Source organism: Balaenoptera musculus, chromosome 19 (assembly GCF_009873245.2).
Source record: "Balaenoptera musculus isolate JJ_BM4_2016_0621 chromosome 19, mBalMus1.pri.v3, whole genome shotgun sequence".
In the NCBI taxonomy this organism is placed as follows: Eukaryota; Metazoa; Chordata; class Mammalia; order Artiodactyla; family Balaenopteridae; genus Balaenoptera; species Balaenoptera musculus.
The window spans coordinates 29,700,930-29,724,670 of record NC_045803.1 but is presented as its reverse complement, the minus strand read 5'-3'; the positions used below and the strand labels follow the sequence as shown (position 1 = coordinate 29,724,670).

At 34.8% G+C, this 23,741-nt stretch overlaps 1 protein-coding gene across 2 annotated transcripts in view; it reads left to right on the top strand.

Moving 5' to 3' along the window:
* Window positions 1-23,741, top strand: part of RPGRIP1L (RPGRIP1 like) — a 97,974-nt gene that overhangs the window by 4,950 nt on the left and 69,283 nt on the right. For both annotated transcript variants that reach the window (XM_036835104.1, XM_036835103.1), the window contains exons 4-9: window positions 5,978-6,276; window positions 9,531-9,633; window positions 10,947-11,090; window positions 20,041-20,146; window positions 22,116-22,262; window positions 23,569-23,642. In XM_036835104.1, coding sequence (XP_036690999.1) covers window positions 5,978-6,276; window positions 9,531-9,633; window positions 10,947-11,090; window positions 20,041-20,146; window positions 22,116-22,262; window positions 23,569-23,642 — 873 coding nt within the window. The remainder of the gene's footprint in view (window positions 1-5,977; window positions 6,277-9,530; window positions 9,634-10,946; window positions 11,091-20,040; window positions 20,147-22,115; window positions 22,263-23,568; window positions 23,643-23,741) is intronic.

The window sequence follows — 23,741 nt, the reverse complement described above, 5'->3', positions numbered from 1 at the left end:
AAGCAAATGGCCAAAACATCTGTTTTCTAAACGTCTTGATTTTAAAATGAAAGTTTTAAAAAGTAAGTAGCTATTCTAACTTGTTAGGATGCATGTTCCTTTAAGATTTGGGGTTTACTAATGAGAACATCACTACACTATCTGGAACATATTTTACTTTGCTTGGATTAATCTAGAATCTGTATTTATTTCAAAGAATCTATTGTTTCTGAGGAAACAGGGTCACTTTTGTATGCAAAAAATTTCTGCAGGGATTATTTCTTCAGAGTAGATAGCTTTCATTCCTTCTTGTTCAGGAACAGTGACTGTCTTCTGAATGTGTGGCATTAAAAGTTCATTCTCATTTGTGAGCATCAACAGATCTGTATTCATATTCATGTTCTAGGTTCAATGGAAAGGTGAGACAAGGATTGAACAAAGAAGATAGGGGGTTTTTCTTCCGCTTGGAACTTAGCCTCTAAAGGAGTGATTCTAGTCAGTTTCTATTCTGTGGACTTTGTTTTAATGACCCACTGACCTGCTTTGTGCAGAGCTTTGAGTTGGTTTTTGAGTCGTGATGATGGCTTTTTTCAAGACTCACTTGCCTGTTTCTTTTTCTGACCACTAACACAGCCGTCACCCTGTCTGAATGAGGCATTTAGTCTGTGACCACTGAAGAGTTTTTTTCCTTTGTAAACCTAATTGGTCAGTAAAAGAATTAAATTCACAGCCTTGACCTCATTAGTAATTTGTCCTAGCCAGAAAATAGAAAACAACTTAATAATGAGCTATGTAGTTTAATGGAAAAAGGACTGGGCTAGGAGTCAAGTGGTGTACATGTGTTCTTTGTCTCTCTGCCACTCGCCTATGGTGTGTTCAAGCCATTTAACCTCCTGGAATTTTATTTTACTCAGCCCTGAGGGTAGTGATCCAATGACCACTATGACCCAAAGCTCTAATTTCCTTCTCAGGTTCACACCACTGGCACTACCTAGATACATGGATAGAACTACCTTTAAATTTATCCTTAAGATATAATTAGAATCACTTACTTTAGTATGAATGTAGATTTGATAAACCACCTTTCTAAAGAAGTACTCAAACTTTACCCGATCACTTATTTCATTAATATAAAATAATCAAATGAAAATTATTGCTATTACTGGACAAAAAGATGCAATCTTACCTTTCTTGGCAAAGTTTACTTGCATATCTTTGAAGGAATTTTAAGGCTCTCTATGGATGTGCTCTTGCCTTAAAAATTGGAGTTGTTTGTTTTTCTCTAGATGATGACTGCTTTTTCACATTAAATCTGTCTTTTTTTTTTTTTTTGCTTCAAACTTTTTTTTTTAACATCTTTATTGGAGTATAATTGCTTTACAATGCTGTGTTAGTTTCTACTGTATAACAAAGTGAATCAGCTATACATAATACATATATCCCCTTATCTCCTCCCTCTTGCATCTCCCTCCCACCCTCCCTATCCCACCCCTCTAGGTGGTCACAAAGCACCGAGTTGATCTCCCTGTGCTATGTGGCTGCTTCCCACTAGCTATCTATTTTACATTTGATAGTGTATATATGTCCATGCCACTCTCTCACTTCATCCCACCTTACCCTTCCCCCTCCCCCATATCCTCAAGTCCATTCTCTACCTCTGCGTCTTTATTCCTGTCCTGCCCCTAGGTTCTTCAGAACCATTTTGTTTTTTTAGATTCCATATATATGTGTTAGCATATGGTATTTGTTTTTCCCTTTCTGTCTTACTTCACTCTGTATGACAGACAGGTCCATCCACCACACTACAAACAACTCAATTTCATTTCTTTTTATGGCTGAGTAATATTCCATTGTATATATGTGCCACATCTTCTTTATCCATTCATCTGTCGATGGACACTTAGGTTGCTTCCATGTCCTGGCTATTGTAAATAGAGCTGCAATGAACATTGTGGTACATGACTATTTTTGAATTATGGTTTTCTCAGGGTATATGCCCATGGTGGGATTGCTGGATCGTATGGTAGTTCTATTTTTAGTTTTTTAAGGAGTCTCCATGCTGTTCTCCATAGTGGCTGTATCAATTTACATTCCCACCAACAGTGCAAGAGGGTTCCCTTTTCTCCACACCCTCTCCAGCATTTATTGTTTGTAGATTTTTTGATGATGGCCATTCTGACTTGTGTGAGGTGATACCTCATTGTAGTTTTGATTTGCATTTCTCTAACGATTAGTGATGTTGAGCATCCTTTCATGTGTTTGTTGGCAATCTGTATATCTTCTTTGGAGAAATGTCTATTTAGGTCTTCTGCCCATTTTTGGATTGGGCTGTTTGTTTTTTTGATATTGAGCTGCTTGTAAATTTTGGAGATTAATCCTTTGTCAGTTGCTTCATTTGCAAATATTTTCTCCCATTCTGAGGATTGTCTTTTCGTCTTTTTTATGTTTTCCTTTGCTGTGCAAAAGCTTTTAACTTTCATTAGGTCCCATTTGTTTATTTTTGTTTTTATTTCCATTTCTCTAGGAGTGGGTCAAAAAGGATCTTGCTGTGATTGATGTCATAGAGTGTCCTTCCTATGTTTTCCTCTAAGAGTTTTATAGTGTCTGGCCTTACATTTAGGTCTTTAATCCATTTTGAGTTTATTTTTGTGTATGGTGTTAGGGAGTGTTCTAATTTCATTCTTTTACATGTAGCTGTCCAGTTTTCCCAGCACCACTTATTGAAGAGGCTGTCTTTTCTCCATTGTATATTCTTGCCTCCTTTATTAAAAATAAGGTGACCATATGTGCGTGGGTTTATCTCTGGGCTTTCTATCCTGTTCCATTGATCTATATTTCTGTTTTTGTGCCAGTACCATACTGTCTTGATTACTGTAGCTTTGTAGTATAGTCTGAAATCCAGGAGCCTGATTCCTCCTCCATTTTTCTTTCTCAAGATTGCATTGGCTATTCGGGGTCTTTTGTGTTTCCATACAAATTGTGAAATTTTTTGCTCTAGTTCTGTGAAGAATGCCATTGGTAGTTTGATAGGGATTGCATTGAATCTGTAGATTGCTTTGGGTAGTAGAGTCATTTTCACAATGTTGATTCTTCCAATCCAAGGACATGGTATATCTCTCCATATGTTTGTATCATCTATAATTTCTTTCATCAGTGTCTTATAATTTTCTGCATACAGGTCTTTTGTCTCCTTAGGTAGGTTTATTCCTAGGTATTTTATTCTTTTTGTTGCAATGGTAAACGGGAGTGTCTCCTTAATTTCTCTTTCAGATTTTTCATCATTACTATATAGGAATACAAGAGATTTCTGTGCATTAATTTTGTATCCTGCTACTTTACCAGATTCATTGATTAGCTCTAGTAGTTTTCTAGTGGCATCTTTAGGATTCTCTATGTATAGTATCATGTCATCTGCAAACAGTGACAGTTTTACTTCTTCTTTTCCGATTTGGATTCCTTTTATTTCTTTTTCTTCTCTGATTGCTGTGGCTAAAACTTCCAAGACTTCTTGAATAATAGTGGTGAGAGTGGACAACCTTGTCTTGTTCCTGATCTTAGAGGAAATGGTTTCAGTTTTTCACCATTGAAAACGATGTTGGCTGTGGGTTTGTCATATATGGCCTTTATTATGTTGAGGTAAGTTCCCTCTATGCCTGCTTTCTGGAGGGTTTTTATCATAAATGGGTGTTGAATTTTGTCGAAAGCTTTTTCTGCATCTATTGAGATGATCATATGGTTTTTCTCCTTCTAATTTGTTAATATGGTTTATCACATTGATTGATTTGCGTATTTTGAAGAATCCTTGCAGTCCTGGGATAAACCCCACTTGATCATGGTGTATGATCCTTTTAATGTGCTGTTGGATTCTGTTTACTAGTATTTTGTTGAGGAGTTTTGCATCTATGTTCATCAGTGATATTGGCCTGTAGTTTTCTTTCTTTGTGACATCTTTGTCTCGTTTTGGTATCAGGGTGGAGCTGGCCTTGTAGAATGAGTGTGGGAGTGTTCCTCCCTCTGCTATATTTTGGAAGAGTTGAGAAGGATAGGTGTTAGCTCTTCTCTAAATGTTTGATAGAATTCGCCTATGAAGCCATCTGGTCCTGGGCTTTTGTTTGTTGGAAGATTTTTAATCACAGTCTCAATTTCAGTGCCTGTGATTTGTCTGTTTATATTTTCTATTTCTTCCTGGTTCAGTCGCAGAAGGTTTTGCCTTTCTAAGAATTTGTCCATTTCTTCCAGGTTGTCCATTTTATTGGCATATAGTTACTCGTAGTAATCTCTCAGGATGCTTTGTATTTCTGCAGTGTCAGTTGTTACTTCTCCTTTTTCATTTCTAATTCTATTGATTTCAGTCTTCTCCCTTTTCTTCTTGATGAGTCTGGCTAATGGTTTATCAATTTTGTTTATCTTCTCAAAGAACCAGCTTTTAGTTTTATTGATCTTTGCTTAAATCTATGTCTTTCTTTTGAATGTAATCTCTATCTGTGTGAAAGTCTTTGTGTAACAGAAGATTCAGATATTTAGGTTGACATCTCATTTAAATGGCTACCATCTTTCTATGGATAAGCCATTTGGTGGGGCTCAGGGTCCTAAAGGGCTAGGTAGAGTGTGTGGCTCTGTTGGGCTATGATACCTGCCCAGATTCCTCAATGATATATCCTTCTCTGGATTAGGTGGAAAAGGAACTAATCCATTGATTACTTTACTAGGGTGTTTGTGGTACTCTTGGATCTTGGTTTTTATTATCCTATATCCCTTATAAAGCATGTTTAATGGATGTGCCTCAAGGGAAAAAGAAAACAATCTTAACTGATTATGTTATGCATAGCTTTCCCCTGATGCCGCATGCTGTAGACCGAGTAGCCAGAAGTGTAGATAGACATGTATTACTACTGCTTTTACAGAGGACTCTGCTTAGGGCAAAAAAAGGTTGTTCTATGACATCCCAAAGCTATTAAGGGGTTTTTTTATTTCACTTTTGTTCTCCTAAGTAAAAGCTTCTGTCCATAACCATGCTAAAATAAAGCAAAACCCCGTTTAAAGAAAAATGAAGTGTGTTTTTATTTTCAATCTCCTGTCTGGGTCTTTATAAAAATAGATTCACTATAAACTAGAATCAGCTATTGAAGATGTGCGACCAATTTTGTAAAGTCTTGAACTTGTGTCTCTCATCAAAGCCACCTTTTCTTTCTTGTACTGCCAAGATTTTTCCATTCACTGTCAAGCATGTTTTCCGTACGTGTATATTACATCACCCCCATGTGCCCTTTCTGTCTTTTGTTCTGTCTAACCAGTTTTTATCAAAACTTAAAAGAATCAAAGGTATAAACTCCTGAGATGTCAAAAGCACAATGTATGTCTAAATTTAAAAGTACCATTGAAATAATACATTCTGTACCTAATTAAGTTCTACCATTAAACAGGCATGTTTCTTGAGCACTAAGCAACATTTAATGGTGCATTTGGGTTTCTTTTGAATTTTTCATTGGGCTTTTAATATGTATGTATCTATGCATTTTAACATTTTTATATTTGTAATACGTCTTAATCCTAGAGAAACTGAAAACAATACATCACCTAAATGCTGCATAGTCTTAATACAATTTTGAAAAGTTTTAACTTACTGTGGCTTGCAGATATAACCCACCATATCCACAATCTGTAGCTACATTTAAGTGCATACAGCATTCCTACATAAGGTCATGCGTTAAAAATTGCATTTGAGGAACATATGGAGTAAATATGTGTCCTCTCTTTACTAACCTTAAATGATAAGCCTTAGGAAACTGTTATTTGTCAGTGCTATAAAGCAGATTGTTGCCCAGTGGTTTCAATTATCATCAAAGGATTCTTCACAGGCAGTAATAGTTACATCAAAACCTGAAATTTATTATTCAGGTTCTGCACTGAAGTCTTCACAGTGATTATGTTCCTTTCAACAGAATGCATTTTATGCTGACTTCTCACATTCCTTTTCATCTTTTTATTATTTCCCTAGAATGGCCACCAAGTTAATACGGCTAGTTAATGACAAGAAAAGATATGAACGGGTTGGTGGCGGCCCCAAGCGGCTGGGAAGAGATGTGGAAATGGAAGAAATGATTGAGCGGCTGCAAGAGAAAGTTCATGAGCTTGAAAGACAAAACGAAGTCCTCAAAAACAGACTAATTTCAACCAAACAGCAACTTCAGATCCAGGGTCACAGGCAAACTCCATACAGTTATGTGCAATCTCGCGTTAACACTGGGAGTAGAAAAGTGAATGAATATGCAGGCTTACAGGAATGCCCCAGGAAAGGTAAACTAAAGCTTACATTAAATCCTAAATTTAAGTTAATAACTTGTCTTACACACACATACGTACATACGCACAGAGTTTTATTTCTGTACTATTCTTGTTTTTGAGTGTCTTTAGAAAGAGAGAAATCATTTTTTGACTTTGATAAAATCACATTAACATGAAGATCATTTTATATAAGGATCACTAGATCATGCTCAAATTTGTCTAGTGAAACATTGAACATAACTATTCATCCTAACTAATAAAAGAAGCATGTATGAAACTACATAAATTACGGGTTTAGTTTAGTTTGAGTTGGTTTTTTATATTATGGATGGAAATCTCGTTGACTCAGGCAAATAGAGAAACCACTAATTTGCCCATATGGTCACACTGTTGTTCTGAAGGATCACACTTAGGTTCTTCGTCCAAAGGCCTTCTATAAATTTTACAGAATTGTTTAAATCTTCCTCATGGTGTGGAGGCAGCTTGACAGTGGAGTGTGCACTTAACTAGGCGTTTAAAAAGTTGGGTTCTTGCTCCTCTGCTTGCTGTCTGGTGACCTTGGACAAGTCTTCTAATCATTCTGAACTTGAGTTTTCTTTACACATAAAATAAAAGGATTTGAGCAAGCAACCATAAAGGTCTCTTCCATCTTCAAAAAATGATCATTGGTCAATCACTTTTCTCATCTTGAAAATGAATCACCTAAAACCTACCCAGCTTACAAAGCAATTCAGTTGAATATAGAAGACTCAATACTGTAGACAGAACCTAAGTATTTCTATTGAAAATTCCCAATTTCCTCCACCCACAGACAAACTTTATTTATAATGAAGCAAAAAGTCAATAAATATTTTAAGGAATACTTTTTTCATTTCAACTACTAGGGAAGGAAATAGAATTTTAGTTCTAGTTCATCTTTGCTTGGAACGTGCTCCACTTAAAGACCAAACATTTTTAGGGAAATAAAAAAATCATGTAAAACTTTCAATTCATTGAGGGAACAAAAAACACCATCTGAACAGAAAAAGAGAAAAATTTGTTCTATTTTTCTGTTCAAGCCAAAATGTTAACACTATATGTTCCCTAGACAGAGTTCCTTTGAAGTCAGTAAGGCCTCCACGGTAGGCAGGAGGCAGCTCCAGGATAAAAGAGCTTGGCTACTCCTAGCTACGTGAGATTGGCAGTAGGCTTTGAATATAACCAAAGTAATCATAATGAATTATAAATCAAAAATACATTCTGCTGCTAATTAACTTTTTATGTGGAAGAGAGCACTTGACTTCCCAGAGCCTCATTTTCCACATCTGTAAAATGGAATGATAACACCAGATTAGAAGAAAGGTCAGGAGATGGTAGATCCACAACAATATATTTTACCTTTAAATAGTCATTTATCCTCTCTGAACCTTAGTTTTGTCATCTGTGACTACAGTTGGGCAAGATGATCCCTGTGGTCTGCAAGGTCTTTTATGCTAAATAAAAACGATGCCCAAATATTAGATTAACATGGCAAGCTAATCTGATGCTATGAATTGCTGTTTAAATAGAAGAGTTTGGTGGAAGTTTCTCCTTGTAGAAGAGCCACAGAACAGAAGAGCCTTTAAAATGTTACTTACATAGATTAAATTTCTCCTTATATTTACACTGTTAGTAATTCAGAACTTTTTCATTGTTTGGTACAGAATCTAGGACATAGAAGTTGCACAAAGGATTAAATAGTAATGAATACTTTCCTAACTTCTATCTTTCTGTGTAAACCTGAGGCATCATTATCAAGATCGCTACCTTAGTAGCCTTAATAAATTCTTCAAGACCGCCTTTGAGGCTGGGACTTAGACCAGAGTTGTCAGAAATACTGCAGCCTGAGGGGCTGGGCAAGAACCCTGACCCTCTTGGGCCACAAGCAGTCTTACCCCCCAAAGCTGCTGTACAAATATTATCGTTTCCTATTTGTACCTTGTCAGCATAAAGGATAGAAAGTACTGGCCTAAGGTGTGATCAGTGTAGTGTAGAAACAATTCTTATTGTGAAGAACCAGTAGAAAGATTATAAAGTGTGTACGTTTTAAACATAGCCATTGGAAAATCACCATGAGACTGTAAGTTTTAAGATATGTTTTGAGTATAAGTGTTTTTTTTTTTAAATTCTAGTAGTAATGTTTAGTTTTTCCTTGATTTATGTAGGAAAAGCTTAAGAATTAGTATTACTGCCAAAATAATATAATTGGCAAATTTTAACACAGTAAACTATTGTAATGTTTTAGGCAGGGCCTGTTCCATTCTTTACTCTGGATTACAGCGATAAATGTTGAAAGTTTTGGAAATAGCAAATGATAGTTCCATTTTTCCTAATTAAAATTCTCATTTTTAAAAAGTAAACTTTTATAAGGAGAATGAGTTTTTTCTGTACCTTTATGTCTGGAATTATTCTCCATTTTAAAAATCTAAATTATTTGTCATACTTCATTTACCTAAAACTAATAACCTAATTATTCTATAAGTGTAAAGTAACTCCTATAATTAAAAGAATGTCTCGTTTTTAACAATGGGACCAGGCTTGTAAAAATTATTGTAATTTACAATATTTACAAAATTATTGTAAGTTACAAAAAAATGTAATTATTTTTATAAGAAAAATTATATTTAAGTGCAGCAGCAAAATGTTTTATTTAAAGGAATCCTATTGATGATCTCTTCTCAAATTACCTTTGTTTAAATATGGATTTTCTTACTGAGGTAGAATAAATCAAAGTACAGGAAACATTTTGACTTACGCTCACAGTATCTGTGAATCACACAAATGAAGGTAAGGTTCAAAATGTAAGGTCAAGGGGTGTGAATGAGTAATTTAAAAATCAAAAAACCTTTATCAAAAATACTAAAAAAAAAAAATCACGGTTCTGAAAACTTTTTCCTTCATACCTCAGTTTATATTGTAAAGACCTGTTAAAATTTTGGTTCTTTCAGAATTTACTTTGGAAGTTCTAAATCTAAGTTGAATAAAACTACTTCTGGGTAATTTGGTTTCCATAGTAGAATTTGTTAAATGAGCAATACTTACTGCTGTGTTTTATTTAATGCCAACTGCTGGCTGAGATCTAACAGTTCCTTTGGCGATGTATGTCTGATTCTCTGTACTATGGAGCGCATTATCTCTCAGTACTTAAGAGACTTTATTGTATTGCATATTTCCTTACGATAGCAAGTCAAGGGTCCTTCTTTTCTAAATAACTTCGCTAATTAATCATCTTATTAATTTATTTTTAGGTATTAAATTCCAAGATACAGATGTAGCGGAAACTCTGCAACCCATGCCTACAAAACATGGCAACAGTTTACTCGAAGAAGCCAGAGGAGAAATAAGAAATTTGTATGTATTCTTTTTGTGGTCATTTTAGAACACTGTATATTGATCATGTCTTTTTTGATCCCTCCCTTGCCTTTATTTTAAACAAAATTGGTTTGTGTACAAATAATTTGCTCCATTAAAATACAGCTAGATCTGTGAGGTAAGAACAGATATTATATAACATCTTTCCAGTACAATGAGGTAAATGAAAAACTTAACCAATTGCCTCAGTGGAAGCGTTTAGAGAAGAGTCCTCTTTATTATTATAATTTCCCCCTCAATGGAATGGCGTAAAGCCCAGTCATTTAGAATAGTATAAGCTTTAGAGGCAACATTTTCATTCTCAGAAGAATTACAGGTAGTTTTTTTTTGTTTTTTGGGTTTTTTTAGATCATGAATTAATTAGCCTTTCTGTGGTTTAAAAAAAGAAAAAAGAATTGGAGGGAGTGGCTTAAAAGTTTGGAGCTATCAAATACATATGGATTTCAGATTTTGTTTCATGCTGATTCTATGGTACCGCATTCTTCATCATACTGTGGTTTCAAAAAAGTTACTTCTGCCACGTTTAGCTTACTTTTCCAGTTAATCAAAGCCTCATGGTGATCTCAGTGTCTGTAAGTCACACAAGTGAAGATAAGGCCTTCACCTGGATCATCAAAAAGTAACAATTTTGAATGAGGAGAGAAAGCATGAGACAGAGTATCATACTTTAGATAGCTGCTTAAGAATAATATTGGCTTAAATTTTTACTTTTGAATATTTTAAATACCAGTTACAGTAATGATTGCCTGTGAAAGAATAAAACTAAAAGACTAGACCTAACCTTGTTTCCTGTTAGTCAGTGGAAAAGCAAGGGTTCAGACCAGTCCTGAGGCTCGGTACACTGGGATGCTGCCAGACATGGTAGAGATAAAATATAAACCAGAGACCACTAAGTTATGTTTTGCAAATTTCTTGCCTTCTCTCTATGAAGTGTTAATTTGGGTGGTATAAGCAGGTGTGCATATGAAAGAACAAAGGCACATAAATTATCTGAAGAAGACCAGATCACAGAGTACTTAGTAGGTGACCAATAAATACTGCATTGAATTGAACCACAGTCCAGTCCGTTGCCTAGGACATTATCTTATATAAAGCAATACCTTGAATTCTTCCATATGTACTTCCAAATCATCACATTTAATCTGCTACTATTTCACTATGTGCCGGGGCACTTAAGCTAAAATTTTTAACTTTTGCTTGCCCTTTACTATGAAGCACTTTCTTTGTACTGCTCTTATATACTACAGATTTTCCCTCAAGCTGCAAATTCTTGTAAAGATTCTTTATTTCAGAGAAAATGTTATTCAGTCACAGAGAGGCCAGATAGAAGAGTTAGAGCACTTGGCTGAGATCCTGAAAACTCAGTTGAGGAGAAAAGAAAATGAAATTGAGTTATCTCTTCTTCAGCTTCGAGAACAGCAGGCTACAGATCAAAGGTATGTTAAAACAGAAATATCACTTTGATAAGGTCAAAATTAGTTTAAAATACTTTATCATGTGCCACAGAAGGATAAGCCTAGTCTATTTAAAAATCATGCTTTTACTTAACATTCTTCATATAAGCCTACTCTAGACCTACTAACTGCTATCAACAACTCAAGTCTAAGGGCATTTTTCCCTAACCTACTCTGCCTCATCTTGTTTCCTCTGCTCATTTACCAAGCCGGTAGGAAGTTCTGATACCATTTGATTGTACCTACCAAGAAAAATATGTGTGACAGGGACTCAGCTGTTGGCATACCTTGTGAATAAGCCCAACCTTATTTAAGTTTTTTTCCCAACCTTAAAAGGTAGTACATTCCATAATACAGTCCCCATTTTTTTCATCCCACAAAGATGTTACCTCTCCTAATATTCAAAGTTTGCATCGAATTCTGCTGATTGTTATGGGTGACAGTGGGGCCCTTCAGTAGTCTCCTTGCTGCCTCTTCATTTTTGATGTTTGATAATATATAGTATTTTCTTTTCCGTCCTCCTTTGTCATTTGTTGGTTCCTAATACCTCTTCTCTCATTTTGTGCTTCCACGTTGTGCTTCCAACAAGATTTTATCTTTTTACCATATTCTTCCTTGAATTATTTTCTTCCTTTATGGCCCTTTTCTTTTTGTTTGGAACAAGCATGCTCAAAGGTACGGAGAGTAGTATATTGAAATCTCATGTACTCATCTCTCAACTTTAACAATTATCAACATGCTACCCAATCTTGTTTCATCTATCCCTTCACCTTCATTTTCTTTAATTAATTAGCCCCTGCCAAATATCATGTCATCACACCTGTAAATACTTCAGTATATATCACTGTCTGATAAGGAATTTTTTTAATGTAATCACCGTGCCATTATCACACCTAACAAAATTAACAGCAATTCCTTTATACCATCTAATAACTAGTTTATATTCAAACTTCTGTAATGATGACTTCCTGCTGTTTGAATTGGAATCCAAATGAGGTCTACACATTGCATATGATTGTTATATCTTTTATGTCTCTTTTATTTCTCTCTTAATATTTTTTTAAACCAGACCTAGATCCTCTATTTGTTTTTCCCTTACCAAGTGTGATATCATACTTATGTGAGTAGGTTCTCATTTAGAAAAACCAAGTATGATTTTCCACTTTTTCATTTCAGAATCAGAGTTTACTTCTTCTTTCACAAGCAAACCTTACATAGTAATATTTGAAAAAGCTAAAATGCATAATAGAAGACTTGTTTTAAAAAAATAAAGTGGGCTAAAAATATATGAAAAGCTTTTTATTTCAAAGATTTAAAAGGTTAATATTATCTCTACTAATTTGTGTTCCTAAAAAGTTATGTGTAAAATTAAATTTTGTAATGAAATTCTATATATTTTGTGACATTAATATACCCTTCTAAGTGCAGGGCAAAAGAAAAATGAATATTTTTTAGAATTATATTTGTAATAGGGAATGTAATTTGAACCCTGGCTTTGAACCAGGGTTTTAAATACCTAGGAGTTATCCATGTTCCCCCTAAGAATAGACCTAGCCTTCTTGGAAAACCAATAAATGGTTCCTTGTGAGGAACAGTGCTGAAGACCCCAACACTGAATATGGTGACTTTAATAAATTGCCAACAGCCGTATTTAAAATATTATCTGAATATAAAAATTCTGCATTAGGCCAAGCCCAGGCTTGGAGCCCATTCCTCAACAGCTGAGTACAAGGTTATCAGACTACTTTCTCTGTTATATTTCTTAAATTGCCAAAGAGTAAGATCGACCCTGTGTTGGCCGTTCCTTCTTCCAAAGGCATATGATCATCTAAGAACTAGAGTGTTGTGTTAATTGAAAGGGAAATCCAAAAGTTCTTCAGTCCTAGGACTAGAACAGCCGAAGAACTAGAGTCATAGATGGGTCTGCATATTTTCTAGTATAAGTATTTTCAGCAGAAAACATCAGCATATACACATAGAAGAGTTTACCTTAAAAACTAAACTAAGGCTAACCTTAGGGGATTATGTCATTCACTCCATAGCAGTCTATTTTTTGTCACATCAAGAATTAGAAGCAGAGACAAAATGAGTATTACAGTTAAAGAAGCTTTTGTTGCAGAGGCCAAAGAATGAAAGCAATTTGTACCCTACCTTACAGATTTTATAAAATTGAAAATTATTGGTTATTTGCTTAGAAGGAAGGGTACCTATGGTGAATAACATATTGTTTCTTGAAATACAGTTGTTGAAAACTGAAGAAATGACTTCAAATAAGGGTCTTCAAGTCTTTTTTTTTTCTTATATGTTTACACATAGCTCAAAATTTTATGTGTAACAGAAATTTTTTTGAGACTAATGGAAAACTGTTGAAAAATGTTGGGGAGAATATAAAACTTGGTATAATTTACTGTAGAGAAAAATCACAAAATGGAAAACATATTTAAACTTCTCTTTCATGGATACATTATTTCAGATTTGAAATTCTAGAAGTCTGATCTGAATGTTGGACTCCTTGTTCTCAAACATGAACCTAACGTAGTTGTAATCTTCAGAGTGCGGTGCTTGATATTTATGGCAAAGAGCCTTTTCATAGAATATTACAGAAACTCTTCGTAGTATGTGTTTAATAGACCAGTTTGGTTTGGCATCAGCTTGACATAAACTTTTGGTTATCCAAAGCCCTTAATTGCTTTGAAGTAAAAGCCCAGTGCTGCTCTTTTTTATTAAAATCATGTCTTTTCCTGTTATTGTGGTCTATTTTGGAAGACTGAGTTGTGATTTTTGCATATGTTCTACATAATGCCTCATTAGCAAAAAATCTTGTATCATTTACAAGTAGCCTGAATGTCTGTGTTGTTTTGAACAAAAATCCATATTAAAATTTAAACAATATAAAAATGCACATTTTCTGCTTATGAAAAAGGCCATCTTAAATTAACTGCAAAGCAGTAACCAGTGAACACATGTACATGAACATTAAAATCAGGATGATTTTACCTTTTACTGACTTTTTCAACTCCAAAAATATTTATACTCTTACCAAATGTGTAACTAGTTTGTACTAAGTGTTTTTTTAAGTAAATGTTAGGGTGTTTACCTTCTTAATTAGAAATCATGTAAGTGCCATAATGTCCCAGTGGAGGAAATTTAACCCGTAAATATTTCAGACACTGACTTGCCCCCTTCCCTTTGGTTGACAGCACACTGTCAAGTCATAAAACACAGAGGCCTTTTGCAGCCGCACAGTATACAAAGCAGCTTGGCTTTAGGGGCTCCATCTTTCCAGCTGTGCACAGACGCGGATTACTTCCTGGCACTCAAAGTTCTTCCCCAGCTTTTCATTTTGAAAAATGGCAAACCTACAGCAAAGTTGTAAGAATAGTAGTGTGAACACACATACCTTTCACCCCTTGGCATGTTTGTGAATGACACAGCCTGTTCTGCATTCTGCCCACTCAGGCACAGGCCCATTCCCCTCCCTCCCCCTCTCTCCCTCTCTCTCTCTCTCCCTCTGAGCATTAGGTGCATATATCATGTCACCCTCTCTCCATTTCTAAGCACCTTCTAGGAACAAGGACATCTTCCTACATAACCACAGTACAGCTGTCACACATTCAGGACATTTCACAATGAATGCACCAGTAGCATCATCTAAACACACAGTCCATATTAAAATTTCCCAATTGTCCCAATAATGGCCTTTATAGCTGTTTTTTTAATTGCTATTTTTGTTTTGTTTCTCTTTTTTTTTTTAATTAATTAATTTATTTTTGGCTACGTTGGGTCTTCATTGCCGCACACAGGCTCTCTCTAGCTGCGGCAAGCGGGGGCCACTCCTCTCTGCGGTGCACGGGCCTGTCATCGCGGTGGCCTCTCCCGTTGTGGAGCATGGTCACCAGGTGCGCGGGCTTCAGTAGTTGTGACACACGGACCTAGTTGCTCCGCCGCACGTGCTCGAACCTGTGTCCCCTGCACTGGCAGGGGGATTCCCAACCACTGCGCCACCAGGAAATCCCTGTTTTGTTTTCCTTTGTTTTAATCCCATATCCAATCAAGTGTCATGTATTGTATTTAATTGTCATGACTTTTAGGTTTCCCTTATTCTAGAGTGGTTCTGCAGTCTTTTCCAGCCCATTGATGAGAGTTGTTTGCAGAATGCCCCTCAATTTGGATTTGTCTGATTGCCCAGCCCCCTAATTTAGAGGGCACATCTGGCTCTTGGATAGAAGGGTAACTGGGGCGAGGGATAACCATGCAGACATGACTATTATACAGGGAGGTAATCTGTCATTTTTTAAAAATATATCCAACAAGTTCCTACTGTTGTTTTGAATACCTTAGAACTTGCCTAATGAAAAGTTATCACACTCAAATACTATGTCTTTTATCCCCAAGTTTTTTATTATTAATGTTATCTAAGTTTTTTTGTGATAGCTGCTTGGCATGTTTCCCGAGCACTTTATTTAAACCACAGAAATTATCAAAATTAATAGTAACTAGTGTATTAGTGTGTATGTGAGAGTGGAGAGAAAGCTAAAAGTTAGGAACATCTCAGAGGAAGGAAGCAACTTACAAGAGTAGGAAGAATTTATCTCTTTAGACCTGGCTCTCTCACATAAGAACTCTGGCCAGATTCTTTACTTCTCTAAGCCTCATTTAGCTACGTTAACTGTGAAATGAAGAGGTTGAAATGAGTAAGTGGTTCCCTACCTTTTAAAACCAGATGCTTTTATCCCCAGAGACCTTGGGATTCTGAAGGGTTTTGCCTCCTAAGTAAGCAGTATGTATTAATTTAATAAATTTTGTATTTTTTTTTCATCCAAGACCTGTATCATGCTAATCATTGCTTCTGATAATTGTGAAATAGCCTGTATTATTGCACCGATTTGCTATAATTCTATCCAAAAGTAAAAACAATATAAAACCTTTAGTTCGCTTTTACAGCTTACTTGCCAGTGAGTCTACATTTCTCATTGGGCTTTTTGATATTTTTAATGTAATTCTCAAATTCCCATTACTAGTCAGAATCCATTAAACTTGACCTTCAAAATGGCCCCTGAAGAAGATGAGCCAGGATTTGGGTTCCTCCTGTCCCCAACTGGTCCTTGGGAGTGCTCCCTCCGTTTGCAGAAGAGTGAGATTATGTACACGTAGAAAGCTCTACATAACTGTCCCCCTCCATTCCTTGTGTGTGTTTAAGAATAAGAAAATATTGAGTTCTGATTTATATTTTGACCCAACACCACAAGAAAGATACAATCCAGAGGCAAATAAACATACACATACAAACGTCTTCCTTTATGCAATCTTAAATCAGGGAGCATTATTTTCATCTGTGAACTAAAGCAGCAGTTTTGAGCAAGGTCATTACCTTTCAAATAGACTTTGCTTGGCTATTTTAGTGAAGCTTATTCCATTTAATTCACTAGCAACCTCATACAATTCTATTCATAAGTGATAACCTTATTGTTATCTGTGTATCCCTAATAAGAGCTATGAATGATCTACACTTCTCTCAATGATATACTTAGAGAGTCTGCCACTGTTCCCCCCCCCAAAAAAAAACACAACTGTAGAGTTTTTTTAATCCTCAGATTGTTTTCAACCTTATCCCCCAAATTTAGTCACCCTAAAACTGTTACTCAAAAAGAACCTCTTCGTTCTATCTCATAAATATCTTACCTAACAAATTTCCAGAGTCTCATAGCCTACCTTTGTATTCTAAAACCTTCCCTTCTAAATGGTGTTAAAGTACTATATTAACAACATTTTTGCCTCAAAAAAATCAAGAAGCTTTTTTTAGCATTCATAATCCTTACTGCAGCAAAGAATGAAATGTTGATGGGGGTTGCGGCGGGGATGAATTGTGTGCCTGGGAAATGAAGTATTAGAAACTTTCACTGGAGCAAAGATTTTGGCTTCTTAAGCTTTCATATTAGACTATACATTACATAGCACCACTGAAAGTTTTTCCTTCTCCAGTATATCTGAGGTTTTAAGTTTCTGGATTTATTATGGCACCCAGTAGCAAAGCTGGAGTCAAGTGTTTTCAAGGCTTCCATTAGAAATTCCTCTTTCAGAGTTTATTGCTTGACTGTTTCAAATTATATGAGAGAAACTTGGCACATAGGTTTTTGAGCTGGATTACTTTTTTTCAAGATAAAATCTAATTTATTTCAGTTTGTTTTTAATCTTAGAGATGGGCCAACAGCTCTTCTCATAGTTTTAGAAGATTTGAGCGTAATTCTAAATAATGTCTGTTAAAAAAAGAAAAAGAAAAAACCCCACATTTTCCAACTTAATTTTTTATAGTTTTTTTCAAAATCCTTGTTGAGAAATTTGTTTTTACAAAGCACTTAATTAGTATGCTTGATATCCCTTTGCAGATCATTTCACCATGTGTAATGCAGCATGTATGAATTGGTACATGACCATCAGAGTTCATCTGAATGTTTTTACTGTGCATTGTTCTTTCTGTTCGAATGTCATCATCCTGAAGATTTGATGTTCCCTTCATAGTGCATGGAACAGGGCAGGAAAATACTATGTGGAGGTCACATAAAATATTGCTCATAAAATTAGCCCTGTCTCTTCTTCAGAGGAAACCAACCTGAGGCCTTCCTTCACATGCAGAGAGGTCTAGGACAGGCCACTTAGCAATGACTCTAGCTCCCTCTTGCCTCCAACATCCTTCTCACTTTTCTGTGGCAGCTCCTTCCCTCTTTCCTCTCTCACGTACACCCTCGTTGTTTTACCATATTTCATCTGTGTAAAAATGTTGATTGGCAGGTTTGAGATGATTTTTCATTGCACACCTTCCTGAAGACCAGGCCACATTCATCACAATGTTGCTTTTAACTTTTATGTACTTTATGTCATTGACTCTGCACTTTCAACTTAACAGCGTTGTTGCCGTCAAAAATATCCCATCATAGTAATGACTATTATGTATAGAAGCCCTAAAACTGACACTTTAAAATAATTATTAAAGACTTGCAGGTGTTGTGTCATCCCAAAATAGGTATACTCTCTAGCGAACTGACTTTTTATTTAAAGTACCACATTGTTATTGCTCTTTTATAAATACTACTTCTGTTATATCTGTGCCCACTCTTCGGACATCATTAGTATAAAATACTAAGTCACCTTACTTGCCAATATTTTGAAAAGTTTAAACTCCGAGAACTTTAGGAAAATATTCAAGAAAGCATCCACCAATTAGACCACTGAAAGTTTTTACAACTTACTGGCCTTTGCCTTACAAAGAAAATTCAAAATTAAAACCTGCTGTTTCTATGACCCTATGTGACTGAATGGTTTGTTGGGGCTTAATTTTTTGTTAATGTTATCAAGTAATAGTTACTATTCAAGCATATCTCATGTATATATCTTTTTGAAAATTTAACATGCTTAAAAACAAGTAAAATAAAATATCAGGTACAGCTGAAAACGTAAGAAGAGGTTTGAAATTATTTGAATAGTATTCTATCCTTCTGTATCAATAAATGTCACTCACTGTTGAGCAGTCAAACCAAGTAATTCTGGGGAAAACAGATAAGTTCTATTTTGACTAATAAATATGAAAAAATATGAATATTTTCTTGAGATCTACTCAAAATATATTTACCCTTCATCTTCTTCTTCTTATTTTTTTTTAGTGAGTAAAAATAATACTGAGGGGAATATTGGTGAGTGTACTGTTGAATGTGTGCTCAGTACTACTAGATAACATGTTTTAGACACATAATTATTTTAACATTGTGTTAAGACTGTACCCTGGGCAAGATCCAGGTTCTTGGACTTGTTTATCTTCTGTGTGAGGACAACTAACTGTCCGATGCCAAAATACAATGAACTTTCAAATATCAAAGAGGAAAATTAAGTATTTCAGGTCCTCAGCTGGTTTACAGATGTGTGAGCTTTGTAGTCCATTTTCTGGTTCCAGTAGGGCGTTGTGACAATTTTTCCAATATGTGTATACTAGATAAGTTTTGGAAGTAAAATTACTTACTTTAAGTACTGAAATAATTTTCTGAACTTAAAATTTTTGTTTATTTTTCTTAGAAAATGAAGTCTAAAACCAAGCTTCACAATTTTTAAAGTACTTTTGAATGTAAAACGTATTAAATTAAGGAACCTTTCTCTGTCAGGAAAATAAATGCCTTTTGAAAACAGGTATTCATTTAGATCTATGATTAACCTTTAACAAGATCTTCCTGTTAAATTGTACGTTTGCTTTAATCTCAGTAGGAAAAATACAAACTAGTATTGCAGCATATAGAGTTTCTATATACCCTGTGGACGTTAAATGATCTCTTACAGCTAAAGGCACATCTGCAACATATTTAAATGCCAGCTTTGGGCATTATTAGTATAAAATGCTAAGTCACTTTTTCTGGAAATATTTTGAAAAGTCTGAACTCCAGGAGGAAACTCCAATAAATGGTAATCTTATGATACCATTTGTTTCGAGGGAGTGGTGGGAAGATGAGTGGCTGTATGGCATATTTTTCATTTAGTGAAAAATAGTATGATAGTCCTCCTTCAAATATGTCTGAAGTTTGGTGGTGGAACAATGGCTGTGCTAAAGACTGATGTCCTCTGTACCAAGTTTCAGGACACTGTAAAATGATATTAAATTCATATTATCAGTCATTGTAGAAGTGACAAAAGTCGTCAAATCTGGGGCTCCCTTCAAACTCTGAGAGTCTGTGCATTTATGAAAGTTCAAGAATGACTACTGGTTAGTTTTAAATAATAAATCTATCCTAAGTGTATAATAAACTAAAAACCTCAGTGACTGATATGCAAGTGTGTAAATTTTTTTCTATGTAACATTCAATGAAAAATTGTAGTCCCACCACAGATTTTTTTCCTTTTGTCTTGCATTTTTTATTCTGTCTCTCTCTTTTTCTTAAATACGTCATTGAAGGTCAAACATTCGGGACAACGTAGAAATGATTAAGCTTCATAAGCAACTAGTGGAGAAAAGCAATGCTCTTTCAGTAATGGAAGGAAAATTTATTCAGCTTCAAGAGGTACCGTGATAATTTATTTTATTATGGTGATACATAGATACCAAGGTTCGAAAATAGTGTTCAACTTTTTTTTTTTAAGTAGAATGGTCATAACACTAAAAGTAGTTTTTAAAGATTGCTCTTTTTATTCTCAAGTGTGTATAATTTCACTTCCTGTATGGTTAACTATTTATAACTTAATAACTAAAGAAATAACTAACTGCTTAGACTTTTTATAAATATCTGTGTCATCTTAAAATAATAAACACATTTATCATAAAGCATCTCATGTCAAGAAAATTTATTTTTAACTCCTTTTATCTGAAATCATATGGGCACATAACACTGAAAGTTTAGATGTATTTGCATATATCTTCAGTTCTAAGCATTTTGAAATATCCAAGATAGATCAATGTTAAGAATAGATTAATAATCAAGTTCTGTTAAATCTTTTTTGATATGTGGTGTTTTGTTTTGTTTTGTCACTACCAGTATCAGAAAATATTTGAATACCCCTCATGTCAACTGTCAGTGTATTTATTTTAAATCCTAACCTTTCGGTTGACAGTACTTGAGACTCTTATCCCCATGGTTGTTTTACCAAGGACTATGGCCGCACAGGAATGTGCCATCAGAGGACTCCTGTTTATTGGCACTGCATAATTAACATAGGTTCTGGAGTTAATGAACTCCAAAACATTCCAGATGAGCAGAATTCATATTAAGCAGTACTTTCTTTGAAGTACTGAAACAAGGAAAGCAGTAAATGATGCAAAGCGGGTCATCTGAAGCCTAAATTCACTATTGAATTAGATAAATATTTTTCAGCCATACTCTGGGTCATGTTTTCGTCCCTACAGGTACCTCCTTAATGTCAAAGTAATACACTACCTTCCATATAAATATGACGGTGTATGAAGAGAAATTAATTAGAGAGGTGGGATTGATAACACTGTCTGCAGATGGATGGAAGAGGGAGCTTTAAAAATACATGTAGCTGAAAGCCATCTCTAAAAGGCAGCATTAAGAAAGGAATTAAAAAGTGATTTTGCATTTTTTATCACTTTGACTATTTTGATTTCCATTTAATAGTGACTCCAGGTATTGGTTTTAAATACCGGGAATATCAAGTGTCTTCGGTAGCACAGGTACCTCTTTTGGGTAGAGATTTGAGAGGTTCAGACCAACAGCTTCACCGAGATATGAAGCACAGAGAAAGCTGGTTAAAGATACTGTTCCTGTGATTATAAGCAAGATTAACAAAATTGGACTCAAGTAGCTCAATAGCCGTGTTTCTTTTAAACAATTGAAGACTTCAATAGAAAATTTAATGATTTTAATTAGCAGATAAGGCATACATGTTATGGTCATATGGACTCTATGAAAAGACTTAGTGTAAGTATGTAAAATTGAATTTAAAACATATTCATAAATAGGTCAATTTTGAAAGTTAAGAAGACTTCAGTAACTATTTTACTGAATTGAAATTCTTAATTGTATTACAATTAGAAGCTAACCTTCCAAGGCTGTTTATATGGTGTGGTGACAGATCTTTTCAGTTTGAATATCTATGGTCAGCATTTATTTTTAACCCATGCAGCAGCATTTTTAGACAGCATGTCCAACCACTGTAACCACAGCAAAAAGAAAAAATAATTACTTGCTAAAACTAATTTACTCACTGGTCACCATCAACAAGTCAGAAAACTAGGAGGAAATAAAATAAAGGACAAAAACAGCCTACATTGTGTGACTCTGTGCTAAAATATTTTCTTCCTCATGATACACTTTGGCCAAGAGTATCCTTTATGGAGACATTATACATTGTATAATGGCACATTAATATAGTAGCACATATACATTGTTTGTGAGATAAAGAATAAACAATATAACATGGACTTCAGGAGTAAATTCATTTATGGAATGGTAATCATTCATTCAAAGCAGAATCCAAAAATAGTTTTGAAAGAATTTTCCTTTTGTTTTTTAGAAGCAAAAAACTCTCCGGATCAGCCATGATGCCTTGATGGCAAATGGAGATCAGCTAAACATGCAGCTTAAAGAGCAGCGTTTAAAATGCTGCAGTCTTGAGAAGCAGTTACGTTCCATGACATTTTCTGAAAGAAGAATAGAAGAGGTAAGCTCCCAAAAAGTTTAGCCATCCTTTGCATTAACACTTCTGCGTAACTGTTTCGAAAAAGTAAAATAGAGACATTTTAAATATTATATTGACTTGAAAATCCTAAACTACATGCATGGCACTTTGAGCATAGCAAAATATAGTCAATATATTATGTGCATGGCAAATCGGAACTTAAAAATACTTGCAAATGTGCTGAGATCCACTATTTATCTAAAGGATTAAGGATCCTTGAGGAGACAGCAAACCATAACATTTTTAAACGAACAAATGCCAGATTACCTGAGGAACTTAACTTTCTCAGCCTTAACAGCTTATTAGTCATTTGAGATGTCAGAACAATTATAGGAACAGATCTGTCTCTAAGGAGAAGGATGTTCTGCCCTCCAACATCAGCAATTTTGAGAATTTTTTTTTTCTAGGAAGTTGTTTCAAAACTCATCTTCCTATTCATGTTGCTTCTCATGTTTCCCAGCTAGCACAGTCTTTTTCTGCAGTCTGTTAAACTTGTCCTTAAACAGAATGGAAATGAAATAAGATGTCTACATTCTGTTCTCGTCTTGGAAGAATCTTTTACGGTGTCTCACACTAGCATCAAAAGGATTTTGAGAAGAGAATGAATTTTAAGAGTACTCTGATCCATGGGAAAAGGTTGTAACAACAAAATATACTGGTGAATGAAACTCAAATACTAGACATAAATACAGAAAGCTACATTTTAGTTATCAAGATATAATTATTACCCTGAGTTTATTTCTAAAAATATTGTTCATTGGGATAAAACAGGTATAAAACGATTTTATTTGTTCATATCATTTGAAAGATGTCCTACTGGCTCTTTGTAAATTCCAAGTAACATGAGAAATTGTGTTTTCAGAGTAAATAGTGATTGACACAAGTTGTTTGAACCACAAACCAAAAGAAAAGTTAATCCTTTTATTTTGGGGAGCCAACTGGAAATTAACACAAAATGAATATAATGATGGAATTCATCGCAGAGGACAGTAAAAAATATTATGTTTCCCCAAACTTAATAGCAAGCTTTTAACACGTTCTTTATTGAATTTTGGTACATGTTGCCATAAAGCAGTGCATACGTTCCTACTAAATTAAAACAGAAATATTAATTTCATGTTTACTTAACAACTTGGAAGAAAAACAATGCTAAATTAAATACAGACGATATAAGTGGACTAGTTCACAGCTGCAATTTAGAAATCAAGACATGTTAGCCTCCTCACATGCTTTTTTTAATCCCCACATGGTTTTATACACCTAATGTGTAATTTTCTTTTCATTTCAGCTGCAGGATAGAATTAACGATTTAGAAAAGGAACGGGAACTTTTAAAGGAAAACTATGATAAACTTTATAACAGGTAAATCATGATTCCGTGTGTTCTCTCCTTCTCTTGTTTGAGATCTTTTCTATCAAAACATTGGATATCAGAATACCTAATACTGATTAAAGAATTAGC